Here is a 19,269-nt window from a genome sequence, read left to right as displayed (position 1 = left end):
GGTGGAGAACAAATCGGAGGATGGCTCATTTGGGGCATCACTCGCTATCTTCCCAGTGACCGCGAACTTAACCTTCCCCAAACACACAGTCATTTGGCCAAAGGGCTTCTTCAAGAAACCAGGGTTTGTGGGCCTCCCGGGAAGGGCAAAGCGGGTGGGGCTGGAGAAGGCAGGCTGCGGGCACCCGCGGACCCTCGCCCCCCGCCGCACGAGCCCGGGCGGCGCGGACTACAGCTCCCGGCATGCCCGGCGCGCGGTACCTGCCCGCCCCCCGCCGCCTGGAGCGCGAGGATGCAGACGGCGGGGCGAGCGATGAGGATGGAGGCCGCAGAGGCAGCACCGCCGGCGGGGGCGGGCGGCTGGGACAAGTGGGTGCGGCTCAACGTGGGGGGCACGGTGTTCCTCACCACCCGGCAGACGCTGTGCCGGGAGCAGAAGTCCTTCCTCAGCCGCCTGTGCCGGGGGGAGGAGCTGCAGTCGGACCGGGTGAGGCCCGCGGGGTGGGCGGCGGGGGTCCTCTGCGCCCGGGATCGGGGCCGTCCGGCCTGGCCTGCCCGCCGGGCTGGGAACCCGGCTGGGTTTTCCCAAGAGCGGGAGACGGGAAGAACTGGCCGGAGGAGAGGGGGAGGAAGCGGATCCGAGTGAGGGATGTGCCCATTGCCCTGGCAACGGGACAACGCCAGGCCGCGGCCATTTGGAGCTTCTGAACTCTGCCCTGGGCGCCCACCCTAGGAAGCTAGTGGATGGGGACTTTCCTCTTCTTTGGGACCGTGGAGACGGACGGACAGACACGTAGGGCCTCGCCTCCTTCCCAAATGGGACTCCCGCACTGGGGAAGGAGTTGCTGAGGCTGCTTCTCCCTGCCCTCTGGGGTGTGGGTGGCCTAGGGGTGCAGGGAGCTGGCTGAAGTCCTGGGGTGCCTTCTGAGCTGGGCTTCATCAGGGAGGAGCGTTGGCCTGGTGGGCACCATTTCTGATTTCCCATCCTGGCTGTGCTGCAGACTGCCTGCATGGCCTTGGTGGCTACCCTTCCCTGCTCCAGGCGCAGCCTCCTGTCTGTAACCAGAGGAGGCTGCACCTGGAGATGACTTCTAAGGCCCCCTGTCTTCTGTTTCCTGACCCTCTGATGCTGTGACCTTGGACAAGTCCCCTCACCTCTTGCTGTCTCCTGTCTCTATGTAGAGTTGCACTGATGTCTGCCCTGCCTCCCTGCAGGCTGAGAGTGTCCAATGAGATAGCGGCTCCTTTGGAAACTTGTAAACATCCCCAGAATGACTGGGGATCTGGCGGAGACCGTGTAAGGCTGGCTTCAGGGGGACAACCTCTAAGAGGGAAAATCACTGAGTCCTGCTCTGGGTCAGGTGCCACTCAGACCTCCCTGGTTGCTCACAACCAACCCTAGTTATGGGGGAGAGGAGTGAGAGTCAGAGAGGCCGGATCACTGGCCCAAGGTCACACAGTCGGGAAAAGGCAGAGGCAGGATTTGGACCTAGGTGTATCTGACCCCAAAGCCTTTTTGCTCCATCATGCCACTTGGTTTCAGGGAAGAGCAGAATCTACGCTTGCTCCCTCCGTCCCTCCAGTCCTTTATGGGCCTGAAGTGGGGGAGTATGTGCGGGTAGGGCAGGGGGAGGCCTCACTCGTCTCTCACTGCCCGTGCCCCTCACCTCCGCAGGATGAGACCGGGGCCTACCTCATTGACCGTGACCCCACCTACTTCGGGCCCATCCTGAACTTCCTCCGTCACGGCAAGCTGGTGTTGGACAAGGACATGGCTGAGGAGGGTGAGTTGGTCCCGGGACTGGCCAGGGCTCGCTTCCTAGCCCTGCCCTCTGCAGCCTGCCAGGGCCTTCTGAGGAGGCCCAAGACGTGTCTCCCAGCAGGGAGGGACATCTCCTTTCTTCCATGTTTCCCACGTCTTCTCACCCCTGACAGGGCCGAATCCCAGAGCCTCTGCTGGGGCTGGGCCCAGGGGCTCTGCCAAGCTGACTCCCCAGCTTTCTCTGGGTGCTGCTGGGGAGGTGATGGAAACACACAGGCAGAGCATAGAGGGAGCCAGTGAGGCCGGCAGCCTCCCTTGCGGGCAGGGATGCTCTTTCTCCCGGCCTCCCGGGAAGCCAGGTGGGAAGCCAAGTGTGAACGGGGTGGAGATGGGAAGAGGTGTGACAGTCTTTCTCTGGGTGATCCAGTAGCTCAGATGCCTGGTGAGGGCTTGCAGTCTGCAGGTGGGTGGAGCTGGTGACTTCCCCAATTCTGGCGGCCTCTGCAGCACAGTGCTGGTTGTGGGTGGAGGCGGGGGAGGAGGGAGCCTGCTCCCCAGTTGGAGTTTGGTGTCCAAACTCAAGTCTGGGTGGCTGAGGCCCTGCAGATGCCCACTGCTGGGCCCAGCAGCGAGTGGGGAAGCTGTGCCTGGGAGGAGGGCCTCTTGGCAGAGTCCCAGCCAGAGGCAGGGACTACAGTGGGTGCCGGGTCAACTCTTCCTTGGGGCACAGGGTGTGGCTGACCCGGCCAGGCCGGCTTGGACGTGTCATTTCTCCTTTCTGAGACTCCACTTGTTTATATAAAGTGGTGGCGAGGATCTACACTGGGGAGAGCGTGTTTTGGGACAACAGATGTCATGAGTCTGGGCGCTTGTACCCTGTGGGTGTGTAGCACAGCCCATCCCAACTCACTCGGTCCCACGGTCGCCCCTCCTGACCCCTGTAGGACACAGTGACCTAGAAGCCCAGTGGCTCCCCAGGGGCCAGGGCTGCTGTAGGCACCGGCTCTGCAGAGCCCATGGCTCCCCTGGCAGCCCCTCGGGAGCACAGATGCCATGGGTGTGGCCCGGGCCCGGGAGCAGGTTCCTCGGGGAGGGACAGTGAACACTCCAGCTGCGTCACAGCCAACACCTGGTTACAGGTTTTGGGTCTTCGAAGTCCTGCCACTCCCGGCACCTTCAAACAGGGCTGGGCACAACCCAGGGGGCGGGGGCACCTGGGGGAGAGACTTCCTAGCCGTGTGACACTGGGAAAGCCACTTACCCCTCTGTGCCTCCGTGCCCACATCTGTGAAATGGGGTGACAGTAGCACCTGCCTTGCTGAGCTGCTGTGAGGATACGAGGAGCTGACACAAGCATGTCACTTGGCACAGTGCCCAGCACCAGGGACCAGTGACGAGAGGTCAGTTGTCTGTCTTCTGCAGGGCCCCATGAGGGGTGCTCAGACAACAGCACTCACTGACCGGCTACTCTGTGTTAGGGGCTGTGTGGGCACTGGGGACACCAGGGTAGATCAGACATGGGCCCTGTCCCCAGGGAGCCCAGAGGCCAGACATGGAAAGGACCAGAAGGATTCTTGCCCTGCAGGAGCCCAGGGGAGTCCAGGCCTGGGGCCATTCCACCTCACTGGAGCAGTGACTCAGTCTCTCAGCCTCTCAGTTCCCTTAACTGTATGGGGACAGTAATGCCTGCTTCCCCCATGTCCCCGAGGCTTGTGATGAGCACATGAGGGGCTTTACAAACTGTAATGTGCGGCAGGTGGGGAGATGCACGTGCACAAGGATTATGCATTTGTAGTGGGCTCTTAAGTCAGGGGAGCTTGAGTTTGAATGTCAGCTGTGCTGCTTACTGGCTGTGTGGGCTCGGACAAGCTGCTTCTCTTTCCGGCCCTCAGTTTCCCCGTTTGTTCACTTGGGGCGATGAAAGTACATACTTCTAGTTCTGAGAATTAACTGCAGTAAAGAATATGAAACGCCTGGCACTTAGCATGTGCCTCCTAAATGGGAGCACCTGATGAGGCAAGCTGAGGCTCTTCTCATTGTGGCGTTCTAGGGTCCAGTGCCAACGCGCCTGCTGCCTCTTGAGAGAGCAGCCCCCAGATTAGGGGACTGGGTCACCACGCTCAGCACAGCACAGATGTAGGGCCGACCGAGTGGCTGCACCTCGCCCCTTCCACAGAGAGTGTGGGATGCAGGGAAGGAAATGTTCCCTCTTGCTTGACCCCTGAACTCGGAGATGTTCGTCACCCTTGAGTGACTGGAGCAGGAGGTGGGTTTGGAGGCGGAGGGGACAAGGGGAGAACGGGGCATGGGGCAGTGGGAGTGACCTGGGGGCTGCTATCTCTGCACCAGGGGTCCTGGAGGAGGCGGAGTTCTACAACATCGGCCCGCTGATCCGCATCATCAAAGACCGGATGGAGGAGAAGGACTATACCGTCACGCAGGTATCATCAGGTCGGGAGCAGCGGAGCAGCATCCGTGGCCAGGGCAGGGGGTGGTGGGGAGAGGGAGGCGGGGAGAGAGAGAGAGAGGGAGGCGGGGGAGGGGGAACTAGTGTTTTCCTTGGGGAGGCCGAGCTAGCCTGTAAGGGGAGGGGCGGCTGTCTAGCTCCCAGACTGCCAGCAAAGCCCCAGACTGGGAGACGGACGCTGGGTTCTGTCCCTGTCTCGGCTCTGTTTGCTGTGTGACCTTGGGCCAATCATACCCCTCTCTGGACCTTGATTTCCTCTTGTGGAGTACAGAGGTGCTGCGAACTGCCCACCCTTCCCTTCCTCACAGGCAAAATGGGGTCGGAGTGGAGATACAGGGGCCCTCCGGGGGGCAGTGCAGGATTAGTAAGCTGTCCATGTCGAGGGATCAGGCAGTCCCCTGGTGGGCACGGGACAAGCGGGAGGAGCTGGCATTTCTGAGCCTGGACCCTGGGCCTAAGGGACCAGTCAGTGGGAGGAGCTGGAGAGACTCTCTGCCTGCCTGGGGGAGACATGGGGGTTGGGGGCCAGGTAGTGAGGTACCGTCTCCCAGCCCCAGGAGATCGAAGGGGGAGGCTCCGTGTCTCCTGGGGGGCCTGCCTCAGTTAGTGACCCAGAATGTCCCCCCAGCCCCTCCTGCCTTCCCTCTTGTATCACCCGTGTTCCCGTTCTGGCTCTGCCGCTCTTTAGCTGGGTGACCTGGGGCAAGCAGCTGAGCTTCTGCCCCTGAGCTTCTGTGAAAATCCCACAACTCATAGGGAAGGATTAAGTGAGAGCATGCATGTCGAGTGCCCGGCACATAGTAGGTACTCAGAACGTGGCTCCAACTTCCCTCCCTGCTCCCTGCCCTCCCCTCCTTCTAGGGGTACGTGGTGGGGAGGAGAAGAAGCTGGGGGCCGACAGGTGCCCGCCACGTCACCCTCTGCCCGCAGGTCCCGCCTAAGCACGTGTACCGCGTGCTACAGTGCCAGGAGGAGGAGCTCACGCAGATGGTCTCCACTATGTCCGACGGCTGGCGCTTCGAGCAGGTAGCCCGGGACCTGGGGCCACAGCCGGGACGCGCCAGCCTCCAGGCAGAGCAGGCCCTCCCTTCTGGCAGCCCCCACCCGGAGGTCTTCTCAAGTCCAACTAAACAAGACTAGGAGAGGCCACGCTGTCAGCAGAGTGACCAGGAAGGAGAGAGGCTGGAGGCCGCGCTTGCCACAGGATGCTCCAGGCATCCTCTTGGGTGGGAGTTCTCCCAGCAACCGGGCAGTGGTCTACACAGCAGTGTGAGCGAGTCTCTGGCCCCCAAGAAGCTCAGGGGCGAGGAGACGAGATCCACATAGGGGAGCGCAGCCCACCGTGGGTCAACACTTCTTGTAACAATTCCACGGGCACAGCTTCCAGGGACCCCACAAGGGACGCGCCCAGTTACAATGTTGCCACATTCCAGGAAGGCCAGAGTGGTGACTTCCCATGAGGTATTTATAGTGACCGCGACTTCCTCCCAATCAGGAGCAATTTTTCTCGGAAGCGGGGTTGCCCCAGTCATACAGCTGAGGTCCCACCTCTCTCAGGTGCCCAGAGGACACGAGCCAGCAGGTTCACTCGAGGTCAGATTGCCCTTAGAGGAGACAGGTTTGGCTAGCCCTTTATCCGCATCCACCACAAGCTCCCTTGCACGTGGAGGTCCAGAAGGGAGAAGGCCGGGGCCCCCAGGACGGCCAGGCAGTACGGAGGAAGCTCACCACTGACGTGCCGGGAGACCTGGGGCAAGTCACGTCTCCTCTCTGGGCCTCAGTCTCCTAATCTGTGTTGTGGGCCAATAGTGCTTCCTTTGCAGGACTGTTGTGAAGATGAGAAGGACCACCGATAACGTCCCTAGCCCAGGGTAGGACTCTAGACATTGGAGCTGGCTAGCATCATGCAAATTACTAGAAGGATTTAAGTCGACAAGACCCCTGAGAGGACTCGAGATCCCAGATTCTAATCCCCACTCCCCTCTTCCTGGCTGTGGGACTTCAGCAAGTCACCACCTCGCCAAGCCTTGTCCACCCAAGGGGCTGATGTTTCTCTCTGCCTGCCGGATGAGGGCCCCTGAGGGCTGAGGGGACCCGTCACGTGCATGGCCTTTATCCGCCAGAAGGGGCCTTGTGGCTGTGGTTATTTCTAGAGACCCCAGAACCCAGGTGGGGCCACTCTTGAGAGCCTACAGGGGTCTTTGGTAATTGCACGGGTTGTCAGGGGCCAAACAGGCAGGTTGGGGGCCGCTGGTCATTTGCCCTCTGGCCTAAGAAATGGACAACCTATTCTACCTCTGCTTCCAAGAGTGAACAGAATATTCTGTGAGGCTCCACCATGCCAACCCCCGCCCTGCAACCTGGTTCTGGGGCTGCTTCAGCCGCATCTGAGACAGCGGGGGCAGCCTGCCCATTACAGGTCTCTGCCTGGCTTCAGAAGGTGGCCTGTGGGATCCGGGGCTGGCGGGGCAGGAGCAGCAATGATACTGCCACCCTCCTCTGGGGATCAGGCCCAGCCAGGTGGGGAGGCTGGTCCTGCAGACAGACCAGATGCATAGGTGGGGGTGGGGGAGGAGACTGACTTCCGGCCCGAAGTGTCCTCTGGAAACCCAGGGATGGGCCTGAAGGGAAGTCCAAGATCAGGACATGTTGGTATCGTGCCAGTGCCGCTGTCCACCCCCCTCCCCACTGCCCCCCATCCCGACCTGTCGTCCTTCTCCCCACGCTCTGCCCCTCCAGCTGGTGAACATCGGCTCCTCCTACAACTACGGCAGTGAGGACCAGGCCGAGTTCCTGTGCGTCGTGTCCAAGGAGCTGTACAGCTCCCCGCACGGGCTGAGCTCCGAGTCCAGCCGCAAGACCAAGGTGAGCCCCCCAACCTCCTCCTCCCCCTTCCCCCCCCCCGCCCTCCACCTAGCCATCCCTGCTGCTGCTCTCTCCCTCCTGCTGCACACGCATAACCCCCATCACAGCCACGCCATCCATCCCACGCCCCCCAGGGTCCTGTCTGCTCATGCCGGTGCCCAGGCCCAGGCTGGGGACCATCCCGAGGGCGCGGCAGAGGGGACGTAGATGCCACTTGAATTGTGGCCACATGGTGGCCACAGGGTGGCGTGGCATGAGGGAGAGTGCACTGAACTAGGGGTCTGGGCATGATGGGCCCTGCTCTGTGTCCCCTCTGGGCACCTTGGTTGTGTTCTCTGAGAAGGGAGAGGGGTGGACCATGTCCCCTCTGTGGTGTCATCAAGCTTGGAACTTCTGGGATCCAAATGGCCAGTTTACTTGCCGGGGGCAGGCAGATGTCCCCTGCTGGCCTGTTAATCCTGCCCCTGTCCCATGCCCCCTCCTCAGGCACTCTGCAGGAGAGGGGTTGGGAACCCTGTGGGGTTGGCCCTGTGTTTCTGCCCTGGCCTTTGAGGCAGCACCAGCCAGCTGTGGGGTGGGGCCCGAGCAGAGGTCCTGCCACCCTGGACCCAGAGCTGGTCGGACGCCTCGAGGGCCTTTGGTAGGGCCAGTGGGGCAGGCAGCAAGCTTCCCAGCCGTGCTGGGAAGAAGGGAGACCACTCCTTCTGGGGGCCTGCCCCTGTGTGATGGAGACTCATGAACTGCAGCTTCCTGTCCGGCTGTCTGCCTCCCTGTCCTGTGACTTGCCCTGCCCACCCCACCCCCATCGGGGCCAGTGGCTGGTGCTGCCTCTAAGGATGCCGAATGAGCCTGCTTTTCCTGCCTCTCTGGGCCAAAGCCTCAGGACCTGGGCGGCCAGAGCCTGTTGCTGGCCTCCCAGATCTGGGTGCTGTCTGCCCTGGGCCCTCCCTGGCTTCCTGTCTGCTCTGGATCAGCCCTCCTAAAATGAGACCTTCCCAGGCGCCCCTCACGGATACCCCAGCCACACACACCCTGTCCCCCTTCCTCTTCCACTTGTCACTCAGCCCTGCTGCACGTCACAGCAGCCACACTGCTCCAGGAGCCTCCCCTGCAGGGCCCCGTCCTCTCCTGGTTTCTCCAGTCCCTTCCCAGGGGACTGGACAAGACGCCCCAGCCTCTTTGGCTGTAGCCCTCCCCCTCCTTGAGGTCCCCCTTCATCTTGCCTACCCGCCCTCCCTGAGACGGGGGCCGGAGGGGACAGCCGCCAGCAGGCCCTGCCCTGGCGTTAGTTCTCCACTCTTTCTTCCCTGGGTCCGCCGGCTGGTCCACAGAGCGCGGAGGAGCAGCGGGAGGAGCAGCGGCAGGAGGAGGAGGTGCAGGTGCAGGTGGAGCAGGTGCAGGTGGAGGCAGGTACACAGGAGAAAGGTGCAGCCAACCCCCGAGGAGAGTGATTGCTAACCAGCCGGAGCCTCCTGCCCGCCCCCTGCTGGAGCCAGCTGCAGAACCCGGGGGGCCGGGCCTGCCGGGGGCGGGCCCACCAGGGTAGCTCAGCCGGTGCCTGGCGCCTCACCTACATAACCGTCCCTTCTCTCACTTTCTCTCTGCAGCCCGGTCATCTCAGGATCCCGCTAACCCTTCCTCCCTCCCACCACCGCCTCCTCCTCCGCTTCCCGCTGGAGGGCCTGCCTCATCTTCATCCTCCTCCTCCTCCTCCTGGATCTCATCTGCACCCTGCCTCTTCCCTCTCTGCTCCTGCCCCGGTCTCCTCTCCGCCTGCTCCCGCCTCCATCCCGGGGCTGCCCTGGTCCCAGCCTCCCGCGCCCTCCACCCAGGTGCCCTGGTCCTGCACCCCAGAGCATCCTGCCTGCTGCCTCCCGCACCCCCTCTGGCACCTCCCGCCTCCCGGCCTGGGGAGGAAGGGCGCAGCTGCACCTCCTCTGTGCCTGCCCACCCCGCCGGGCGCCTCTGAGGCTGGGCCGCTCTGCCCTGGTGGGCGCCTCACCTCCTCGCCGCCTCCTCACGTTTCCTCCTTACAGGCTCCTGTCTGCACCCCCTCAGACCTGAGGCTGCACTTGCAGGGGGTGCTTCTCCTGGCCCCTCGCCCGCCCCCAGAGCTGCCGTCCCTGGTTTGTAGCCCAGTGGAGCTGGAGGGAGGGCTGGAAGCCAGGAGGGTGCTCATCTCCCGTTCCTTGGACTCAGCCCAACTTCCGGCAGCTCCTGCATCGCAGCCTCATGGCACTGGGTTCCCTGCTTCTGGGGGTGGGAAGGACAGGCCACACTTGGACTCCCTTGGCCTACGAAGAGTCAGCCAGAGCCGGCTGAGGATCGGGGTGTGGCCGAAAAAGGCCTGGCCAGGTGCCCACAAGCCCCCACTCAATCTTATCCATGTGCTGTGTGACCTTGGGCAAGTCAGTGTCCCTCTCTGGGCCACAGTTGCCTCTAAAGTGAGAACAGACAGCTGCTCTCTCTGACCTTTTACCTGAGACAGCAGCGGTGACCTGCCTCTCTTGGCCTTGAGCCCCTGGCTAGAGTCTTGGCAGGATCTGGCCTCCTAGTTGGCCACCACCCAGCGCAGGCATGGGGCTCCCAGATGGGCGAGCTGGGTCCCCTTCCTGCTCCCCCTCTTCCTTGGCTCTCAATCCACCTGCTCTGGGCCTCAGCCCCACTCCCGCCTCCCAGAAGGGACCCTGTGACTCACCTACCTCTTTCTCTCTCCCTCTCTCCCCCCGCCCATTTCAATCTCCTCTCTGCCCCCCTCTTGGCCCTGCACCACCCCCTCCTCACTGGCCCCACCCTCTCACCCCCTCCCTGTGTTCTGACCACCCCACCCCGACCCCCTGCCCCTCCCCTCTTATTTTCTAGCTGTTACAAACCAGAGGCGCCCGGATGTGAGGCCCCAGATCACCTCCAGGGACTTGGGGTTCCGATCTGAAATCCTCTATTTTTGTACCGCGGGGTGGGCCCCCGGCCCGAGGCGGAGGAAGCGCTCTCCCCGCTGCCACCTCTGTCTGCACCTGCGGGGCTGTGATGTCCCCCTGAGGTGGGCCCTAGGACCCCTGGGCAGAGCTGCCTGCCTGTGGCCAAAGTGTGGCGCCGTCTAGCTGTGTCTCCCAGGCCCCTGTGTCCCTCCCCCGGTTCCCCAGTTGCATGGTAGATACACTCCCTCCAGGGGCAATCACCTCACCTCCTTGAGCCTTAGTCTCCCCGTCTGTCAAATGGGTTCACTCTTCCACCCCACCTACCTCGCAGGGTTGTTGTGAGGCTACAAAGAGGACCAAGGTCCCCGAAAGCCCTTGGGGAGCCTATAAAGGGCCAGACACAGGGCAGTCCCCCTCACCGTTCCCTGGGAGGGGTAAGGCCCTGCTTAGCCCTCAATGGCGATTGAGGTATTGGTGGGAGATGGAGGCCGTGGGGCTTGGCCCTGTCGAAAGGAGGGATGGTGACTTGGCCTTCCCCTTGACTGCTCCCACCCCCATTGTCTTGCGGGGTGCAGAGTGCCCTGGCCAGGAGGGGCAGGCAGTGGCTCAGCAGGGGCGGTGGGGCCACCCAGGAACTTGTGATCAGGGAAAGGGGGACACTCCTCCCTCTGCCCAGGGGAGAGTCGGGCGGCAGGGGCTGAGCGCGGGGCCCTCCTGCGCTTATGACTCCCCGGGCTCGGTTCTTTCTTCTCAGCTGTGTCCGACCCACCGTGTAATAAAACCTGAAGACTCGGCCGCCCTGGCTGCCTCCCTCTCTTTCTCTGGGCCACTTCTGGGGACAGGGCTGAACTCAAGGTGGGGTAGACAACCCAGAGGTAATGGGGCTTTCTCCTAAAGCCGGGGACCCTGCCCCGTTGTCACTCTCCTGTGTATGTCGGGGGCAGGTTACCATGGCTGGATCCGCTGCCCAGTGGCTGAACACCGAGGGCACCAACTCCGCCTTGCTAGGGGAACTTGGGCAAGTGCCTGCCCCTCTCTGGGCCTCAGTTTCCTCATCTGTAAAGTGGGAGGTTGGACCAGATAACTTCTAAGGCCCAGCCCTCTGCAGTCAGGCAGGTCCCTTCCTCCAGGCAGCCCTAGGCCAGCTGAGGGCACTGAGGGGGTAGGGAATTGGGCTCCTGGAAGCAGGGGTCCAGGTCCTCCAAGCCAGGCTCCCTGTCCCCCCACTTCCCAGCCTCACCCCATGCCCGATGGCCCTCTGCTCACTGGCTTCACTCTGCACTGCCCGAGGCTGCCTGTGCTCCATCCTAGCCTCCCAGGATGCCCCCTCTTCCTGCCATGACTCCTGTTCGTCACCTCCACCCCCCCTACCCCACCCTCTGCCCCACCCTCTGCCCCAAGGCCTAGGAAATACAACACCCAGGCCCTGGCTCCAGCTAGGCCCCCCCCACGGCCCCCACCACTTCCCTCACCTCCTTCCTCCTGCTGGTCCCCACCTTGCTCCCTCTGCCCCCAGCAACTCAGCGCTGCTGGGACATCCCTGCAGAGCAGCGGTCCCCCAGGATGAGGCCCTCCTCAGGGCCGGGTGAGGCTCCTCCCGCCCCCCTGAGTCTGGGGGCCTCGCCGCCTCCCCGTGGACACTGTGCTCGCTGAAGCTGACCTCACTTTTTGTGTCCACCTTCAGAGAGTGTCCAGCCTGCAGAGAGTCAGCAGGAGGCTTGTTATAGGAACAGGTTACCCGCCCCCGCCCCCAACTCTGAATAATTAAGACTGGGGTGGGGCCATGAATTTGCATTTTAGCAAGGCCCCCAATGCTGTGTTCTGCTGCCCCTCTGAGAACTCCCTCTGAGGACCGTGAAAGGCTACTGGGGTGGAACTTGAACATCCCATCCCCACCCCAAAGGCGTCCCCCACAGCGGCGGCTCCCTCTGCTCCGTCTCCCGCAGGCGGGACCCAGCAGGTGGGGGAGCTTGAAGCCCAGCAGGTGCGGCTCCCCTCTGCCAGCCCCAGGCCTGCTCATCCACCCAAAGACGCGTAGCTGCTCCCTGTCTTTGAAATCCCCTCTAGTCTAGGTCCCCTCTGAGGCTCCCCCTTCCTTCTCCCGGCTGGGCTTCAAGAAAAGCTTGTCCACACCTGACTCCCCCATTCCTCACCTCCACCGCTGCGCCGAGAGGGCACCAGCCACCCCAGGGCCGGCCCAGCGGCCCTCCCTGACCACCCCCACTCGGCCACAGCCTTGGTTGCTAAGACTCCCCTCAGATCCCCTCCAGCCTCTGGCCACACCCTTCAGCTCCCACTCAGGGCCCCCATGTCTGCAGTCTGAGTCCCCCACTCCTCAGTCTTCCCTGGACCGCCTTCCATGGATGGTGGCTCTGAAATCCCCCCTCCAGACCTCTCCCTCAAACTCCACCTGCCTCCTGGACATCTCCCTCCCAGAGGCACCCCGAGTTCATGACACCTTCCCAGAGCCTTTCCCTCCCCAGTGTCCCAGGGCAGGCAGTGGGTCCTCCACTGGCCCAGCTGCTCAGGCCAGACCCCTGGGAGTGGACCCGGGTGACTCCTCCCTCAGCCCAGCCTCATCTACTGAGGTGACCCTAAACAATCCCCCAGTCCATCCCTACTGCCCCGCTCGGTCCAGGCCCCATCCTCTCCTTCCTGGAGTTCTGCAGTGGCCTCCTCCCCAGGCTGCTGCCCCCTCCACACTGGTGCCAGTGGTGGCTCTAAAATGTGAGTCCCCTCATGTGTCACTCCTCTGCTATAGAGCCTTCCATGGCTCCCCAGAGCACTCAGGGTCAAGTCCTTAGCTCAACTCCAAGCTCTTTGTCATCTGATCTCAGTTCGCCCCTCCAAATTCCTCTTCAGTCCTCCCCCTCTGAACTTCTGTTCTAACTAATGGCTTCCTGTTCCCTCATATGCCACGTTCTTTGGGGACTTTATGCCTTTGCACATGCTGTTCTCCTTCCCGGAATGCCCTTCCCCATCTTGGCCACCTTTGAGCCCCAACTCAAGACTCACCTCCACCAGGCAGCCTTCCCTGACTTCCCGAGTTACAGGCTGCCCCAAAGCCCCTTCATGCTGGATCGTCATCCCCACCCCTCCTGAGATTGGGAGCCAGGTTCTGTGCATCCCTGTGGCCCCAGCACAGTACTCAGCACACAGCAGGAGCCTGTGAGCTGCCTCCTGACTAAACGACTCAGAGAATCAAAGGGAGTGTGGTACTGGAGGGAAGTGGTGGACTGGGAACCAGGGGCAGGGCTTCCGCACAGACTCCACTCCTAACCCCTCGTGCGATCTGGAGGCCGTCTCTGCCTCTCTCTCAGCCTCAGTTTCCTCGCAGGGTTCCAGAAAGAGCCCATCACTTGTCCCATCCCTCACTCTGACGTGAGGGCCACCAAACCATTGCCTTCCCAGGGTTGCTCCTGGGACTTGGGCAGCTGCCCTGGAGGCCACGGCTGCCCCCGCTGACCCCACCTTGGCCTTCTGGACACTTGGCCAAGAGGCTGCGCAGGAAGCAGAATCTGCTTGGTCAAGGGCGTGATGCTGGTGCCCGGGCCCCATTCACACCCCCGACAGGGCCTTGGGTCAGATGGCTTTATTCCACAGGGCAGCTGAGCTCACCGCCAGCTGAGAGCCGGCAGTGAAGGCAGGAGCAGGGCGGGGCAGGTGGGGGTGGGCGAGGACCCTGGACTGGGGCCCCCCACCCTTTGGCTTACGGTGGCAGCTGGCCCACTTGGCTGTCTCCAGGGCTTTGAGGGCCCCTCCTCGGGGGCTCCTTCCATCCCCACCCCTCCAGTGAGGCCAGGGCTTCACAGGATGGAATAGAGTGGATGCTGCCCTGGGGGGCAGGTGTGATCAGCCACTCCTACTGGGACCTGGAAGCCGCATTATCACCACTGAACTGTTTCCCCCCAAAGTCAGCGGTGGAGGATGGGGAAGGGGGAGAGAGAGTTGGGAGGCGACAGGCCTGGATGTGAAGCCCCCCGCCGGGCCTGGTGTCTTGATGGCCAGCTGATGGCCCTCCCCGCTCCTCTGCCCTCCCTGGGGCAGATGCCAGGGAGCAGGCTGGGGGGGGGAACGACACTCCTTCCTGCCCCCGCAGGGCCCTGCCGCCCCCAGAACACTCGCCCCCCACCTGGCTGGTGCCGTGGGCCCTCTGAGTTCCAGAGGTGGGCCCCAGCTCTGCCGCGGGCAGCACCTCACGTCAGCACCTGCTGGATCCAGCCAATTACGCCCGTGATGCGGGTGTAGACGCCGAAGTAGTTGGGCCGGCCGCAGCCCAGGCCCCAGCTGACCAGCCCCGCCAGGAACCAGCGGCCACTGGGCTCCCTGCACACCAGCGGACCGCCTGAGTCGCCCTGAAGCAGGGAGAGGAGAGACAGGGCCTCATCAGGGTAAGGGCACCCCGCTCCAGGCGAGTGTCCTCACGGCAGGAATTTTCTGAGCGACAGCAAGAAAGTCACATCCCCTTTTGAAGCGTCTGCTTCCCCCCACCTGAGAAATGGAGAGAGCCCAAACCAGCCCAGCCTGGCCTCCAGCGGGTCCTGGCTGCCGTGGAACTGTGGATAGGTGTCCCCACGCCCCACACACCTCTGCCTGCCTCCTGTGGGCTCCTTCTAGTCCTCTCTACCACGTGGCCTTGCAAGGAGCAGAACTGGGTTTGAGAACGGGTCTCTTTCTGCAACCTGGGGCAAGTCCCTCCCCGTCCCCGAGCCTCAGTGTCCTCATCTGTAAAGTGGGGAAAGCCATCCCCAGCTGGCTGGGAGGTGATGTGCAGACTGATGTGAGCAGAGGGCCAGGCCCTGGTGGTGTGAGCGTCGCCCGCCCGCCCTCCCCTCACCCCCCGGGGACTCACCTGGCAGGCGTCCTTCTTGCCCTTGCGGTAGCCGGCACACAGCATGCGGGGCGTCACCCGGTAGCGATAGGCCTCGCTGCACAGGTCCTGCGGGATCAGCTGCACGTCCACCTTCTGCAGACTGTTGCTAGTGGGGCCTGCCCGGTGCGGGGAGAGGGCAGAGGTGAGAAGATCTGAGGGGCCCGGGGGCCCCCGCCCCCCATTCCCCTTGCATCTCAGGAGCCCCCCTCCACCTCTCCTGCTCTGCCCACCCTCTGCCCCTCCGCCTCACCGTCACTCTGTTCTGGCTCCTCCTCTGCTCCTGGGGACAAAGCCCCCACCCAAAGCCTATTGTGACTACTGTCCCCTCCAGCTTCTCTCCCCCTCCCTCCTCCTGCTTGAGGCCCCTTGGCCACCTCCCCTCTGCTGTGACAGCCCTGGGGGCATTTTTCCAGAGCACACATCTGACCCCTCCACTCTCTGCCTAAAACTCATCAGCATCTCCCCATTGTCCAGCCCAGTACTTCTCCACGGGGGCTGTGTGTTAGAACCCCGGGGAACTTCAACATGTGCTGTGCCTGGTCCCATCCGGAGATCTAGTCTATTCCGCTGGGGGCGGGCAGTGTTTTTCTCGAAGCCCCCCAAGTGGTTCTAAAGTGCAGGGCAAGAGGAAAACTCCTTGGCTCAAGATCCTCAGGGTGGCCTGCGAGGCCCTGCCTGTCCTTCCCTCCGATCCTCACCCAGATCCACCTGTTCTCGGGCTCCCTGGGTTGTCATCTGTGCCCTCACCAGGAACACCTTTCCCCTCCGCTGGACACTGCCCACATCCTCCAAGCCTCAGCTTAGCCCGCCCCTCCTCTGGACGCCTCCCAGATCCGTCTGTGTGGGTCCCTCCTCTGGGCTGCCACTGCCCCCTGTACCTCCCCATCTGTGTCGGCTCTTAGCACTGTCTGTCTTCCCCCAGAATGGTCTCTTTCCATCTCTGTATCCCCTTTGCCCAACTCTATGCCTGGCATAGAGTAGGTGCTCATAAATGTGTTGTTGAATGAATGAATGAACCAACCCTTGCTTTACCTCTATTCTCCATCCTTCTCTTGGACAAGTCGCTCTTCATCTGAGCCTCAGTTTCCCCAATCTTTAAATTATCTCCACGGCCCTGCCTGCCTCCAGATTGTAAATCACTGTACACAGTTTTAAAGCAGCCACCACGAGCGGTGCCAGGCATGGCTGAGGTTAGGCCAGCCCGGCCTGTGTTCACAGAACTGAGACGTGGCCTCAAGGGACAGTCAATTTAGGTGGGAAGGGGAGAAACTCCCTGTTTCTGAGAGGCAGGAACTGGAACAGCGGGGGTCTGGGGTCAGGCAGTCCTAGGTTCTAGTCTCTGCTCCATCTCTCTCTGGCTGTGTGACTTTGAGCAGTTGCTACATGTCTCTGAGCCTTGGTTTTCCCATCCATACAGTGGGGCCATAATGCCCACCAGTAGGGTTACTGGGTGGATTAAATGAAGTGATGTTCTCCTAAAATCCAACTTCGATACAGAAAGTATTAATAACTGAGAGCCACACACACACACTGAACAAGGAGCAGAGGGTTGGAGCTTGCCTGTGGGCCGTGGGGTCCCTGGCCTGACCCTTCATCCCACACATATCCCCCAAGATTACCTCCCATAACCTCTGTTCTCCTTAAATGCCCTTCCAGAAGGAATGGAAGGCCCAGGAGGGAGGGGCCCACAGCCGTAGTAAAAGGTGGTTTTCTTCTGTGAGTTAGATCCGGCCCAATTTAACCCCAGGACCAGAGGGCCCAGGGGGTGGAGCCTGGGGCCCCCTTGCCCCGCCCTCCCCGGACCCGGATGTCCCGTAGTGCGGGCCGCACCCTTCTCCCCGCTCACCGCCCTCGCGCAGGGCGCCCCAGCCGGTGATCCAGCAGTGCAGGCCTGGCTCGAAGAAGTGGGAGCGCGCGGGCAGGCAGACGGGGTGCACGGCGGCCGAGCGCACCACCGGATGGTCGAGCTGCAGCAAGGCGACATCGTAGTCGTGACTGTCCTCCTCGTGGTACGGGTGCAGAAGCAGGCGGCTCACCTTGAAGGACACCTCGCCAGGCCAGCGTGAGCTCTGCCACACCTTGCCCAGGAACACGGTCCACAGCGCCGGCGAGGCCATGCTGGGGGCGGGGAGGGTGAACTCGCTCAGCGGCTGCCTCTCCTACCCCAGACCCTTAGGAGAACCAGCTTCCCACCTGGGACAGCATCCTCCACACCCATCCCTTCCCTGCTCTGGAAGGCCGCGTAGCTGGTGGGTGGTACAGTGTTCAGTGTCCACCCTGGAGTCGGCCTGCCTGGGTTCCAGCCCAAGCTTCATCCCTCCCCAGATATGTGTGCACCTCTCCAGGCCTCAGTCTCCTCATCTGTGAAATGGGCAGAGACTGGGCAGCGTAAACCCCTGGATGCCAGATCAGCGTCCAGGTCTTTCTTCACCTCGTGGGCAGTGGGGAGCCAGGGATGGAGTGAAAGGGTGAGGTGGTCAGACGGCACCCAGAGAGAGCACCCCGGAACCAGAGCAGAGGCTGCAAAAGGGAGCTGAGCTCTGGGCTGCCCCGGGGGACCCAGGGGTGATGGGGGCAGTGTGGACGGGCAGTGGCTGAGGGCTCGTCTGGAGCACTGAGAGGACTTGCTGCCTGGCTCTGGATGTAAGGGGAGGAGGGGGTGCCCTGGTGGCTCCTTCGGCTGGGGACCGTGTAGACCCGGGATGGAGGAAGAGGTGAGAGGAGAGGAGTCCAGAGCAGGCTGTGCTGGGGTGGGGTCTGGGGCCCCAGAAGGTGGGGCTGGGGGTGGAGAGCGGATGTTATCAGCCCACCGTGCAGATGGGAAGGATGTCTTTGGGGCTGGGCAAGAAGTCCCCTCTTGGAGGCTCCTCAGGCCCCACCCACCAGGTCACAGGCACACCTGGGGAGGGGTCATGGCCTGTGACAAGATCGGGCAGTTCTCTGCTCTGTCATACCCCCTGGCATGTAGCAGGAACACAACAAATATTGCTGAATGGATGAATGAGTGAGTGAATGAATGAGTAAATGAATGAATGAATGACCCAGCTTAAAGCAACATATCAAAAGTAAAGCACAGAGAAGTTGAGCAACCTGTCCCTGGGCACAGAGTATGTTCATGGAGGAGCCGGGACTGAACCCAAGTGTTGGAACAGCCAGTCTGGGGGCCTCTCCCACCGTTCCCTCTGTCTGCTTAGATCTCAGACACACGGCCTTCCCTCCCCCATCTCCCAGGGTCTCCGTCCCCACGCCCTCCCCCTCACCTGTCCTCCTGGAAGCAGTGGGCAGCTGTTATCACCCAGCGGTCGGCGATGAGGGCCCCCCCACAGATGTGTCGGCCCCGAACCTGGAGGCTGGCCTGCCACGGCCACTCCCCCTCCGAGGACACTGCCCCGCCCACGATGCGGCCGGAGGGGCCCTGGTGGCCACAGTCTGGGGGTGGGGGGCAGGGATGAACAGAGGGAGGGGGGCAGGAGCAAGGCCAGTGAGAACCAGAGACAGAGGGAGACAGAGAAGGGGAAAGAGACGGTGAGACAGGGAAAGAGAGTGAAGGAGAGAGGGAGGAAGAGAGAGGCAGCATCATCGAGATGAGGGGGCAGAGGCGGGATAGAGACAGACAGAGGGACAAACGGTGAGATCTCCCTCCAGCTGCCTGGTGTGGGCACCTCCCTCCCTCCCGTGCTCTGGGGACCAGCAAGCGGAGAGGGTCTTCTGCCCACCACACCCTGTCAGAGACCCCTGGGCAGCTGGGCAGGGCAGGCTCACCACAGTGCTGCTCGTCTGAGCCGTCCCTGCAGTCGGGCAGCCCGTCACACTGCGGGTTGGGCTTCTTCACACAGCTGCGGTCCTCACACTGGAAGGTGAATGTCCCACAAGGCACCCCTGGGATAGAGGGGGTGAGGGCGGGGCACAGAGGGTGGGTCTCTGAGCCCAAGGGAGCCTCCAAAACAAGACTCAGGGAACACGGAGCCTGGAGGAGGCCAGGAGGTGGCAGGGGAGGGGTCTCTTGATCACACTGAAGGGTCCCCTGGGCCTCCTTTAGGGTCTTCTAAAGGCAGGCCATGCCCCTCCCCAACCTCCGGCCCCCCACAGACTGGTCTGTTGAGAGCAAGGCTGTGTCTCCCCTCTCAGACTGGGGCTCCCGATCACAGGGTCATGCCACCCCCACAGGTGTGGCATCTGAAGGCAGAGCTGTGCCTCCGCTTTCAGACTAGGCTCCTCACCTAGCCTGGCAGTCCTCCAGGCCCTGCTCCCCCCAGCCGCCCGGCTGCTCCGCACTGTCTTCACCATGAAGAACTTTCTCTTCCACCTCCCAGTCTTCGCCCGGTCTCCCTTCCTCCTGCCTATTTAAATCATACCTCTTCAAGGCCCTGTTCCAAGCCTGCCTC

The 19,269-nt window shown here is 62.5% G+C and overlaps 2 protein-coding genes across 4 annotated transcripts in view; one reads left to right on the top strand and one right to left on the bottom strand.

Moving 5' to 3' along the window:
• The first annotated feature begins 291 nt into the window (after positions 1-291).
• Positions 292-10,806, top strand: KCTD17 (potassium channel tetramerization domain containing 17). 3 transcript variants are annotated; one of them, XM_058568421.1, is made up of 7 exons: positions 292-486; positions 1,675-1,783; positions 4,111-4,202; positions 5,159-5,254; positions 6,968-7,093; positions 8,425-8,518; positions 8,701-9,161. In XM_058568421.1, exons 1-7 carry the CDS (start codon positions 292-294, stop codon positions 9,060-9,062), a joined length of 1,074 nt encoding a protein of 357 aa, XP_058424404.1. In that variant the 3' UTR covers positions 9,063-9,161. The 3 variants fall into 3 exon arrangements, with proteins under 3 accessions (XP_058424404.1, XP_058424405.1, XP_058424403.1); XM_058568422.1 differs by lacking the exons at positions 8,425-8,518; positions 8,701-9,161 and adding an exon at positions 9,956-10,806 and having other exon boundaries at positions 306-486; XM_058568420.1 differs by lacking the exon at positions 8,425-8,518 and having other exon boundaries at positions 306-486; positions 8,701-9,949.
• A 3,321-nt stretch (positions 10,807-14,127) lies between these two features.
• Positions 14,128-19,269, bottom strand: part of TMPRSS6 (transmembrane serine protease 6) — a 38,367-nt gene continuing 33,225 nt past the window's right edge. The window contains exons 14-18 of the mRNA XM_058568419.1: positions 18,647-18,763; positions 18,145-18,313; positions 16,731-17,002; positions 14,864-15,000; positions 14,128-14,366 (exon numbers count right to left, since the gene is read on the bottom strand). Coding sequence (XP_058424402.1) covers positions 14,208-14,366; positions 14,864-15,000; positions 16,731-17,002; positions 18,145-18,313; positions 18,647-18,763 — 854 coding nt within the window. The 3' untranslated portion in view covers positions 14,128-14,207. The remainder of the gene's footprint in view (positions 14,367-14,863; positions 15,001-16,730; positions 17,003-18,144; positions 18,314-18,646; positions 18,764-19,269) is intronic.

This window comes from Diceros bicornis, chromosome 25 (genome assembly GCF_020826845.1).
Source record: "Diceros bicornis minor isolate mBicDic1 chromosome 25, mDicBic1.mat.cur, whole genome shotgun sequence".
Lineage (NCBI taxonomy): Eukaryota > Metazoa > Chordata > Mammalia > Perissodactyla > Rhinocerotidae > Diceros > Diceros bicornis.
Note: the sequence above shows the minus strand (reverse complement) of the source record. Positions and strands in the feature narration are given on the sequence as shown.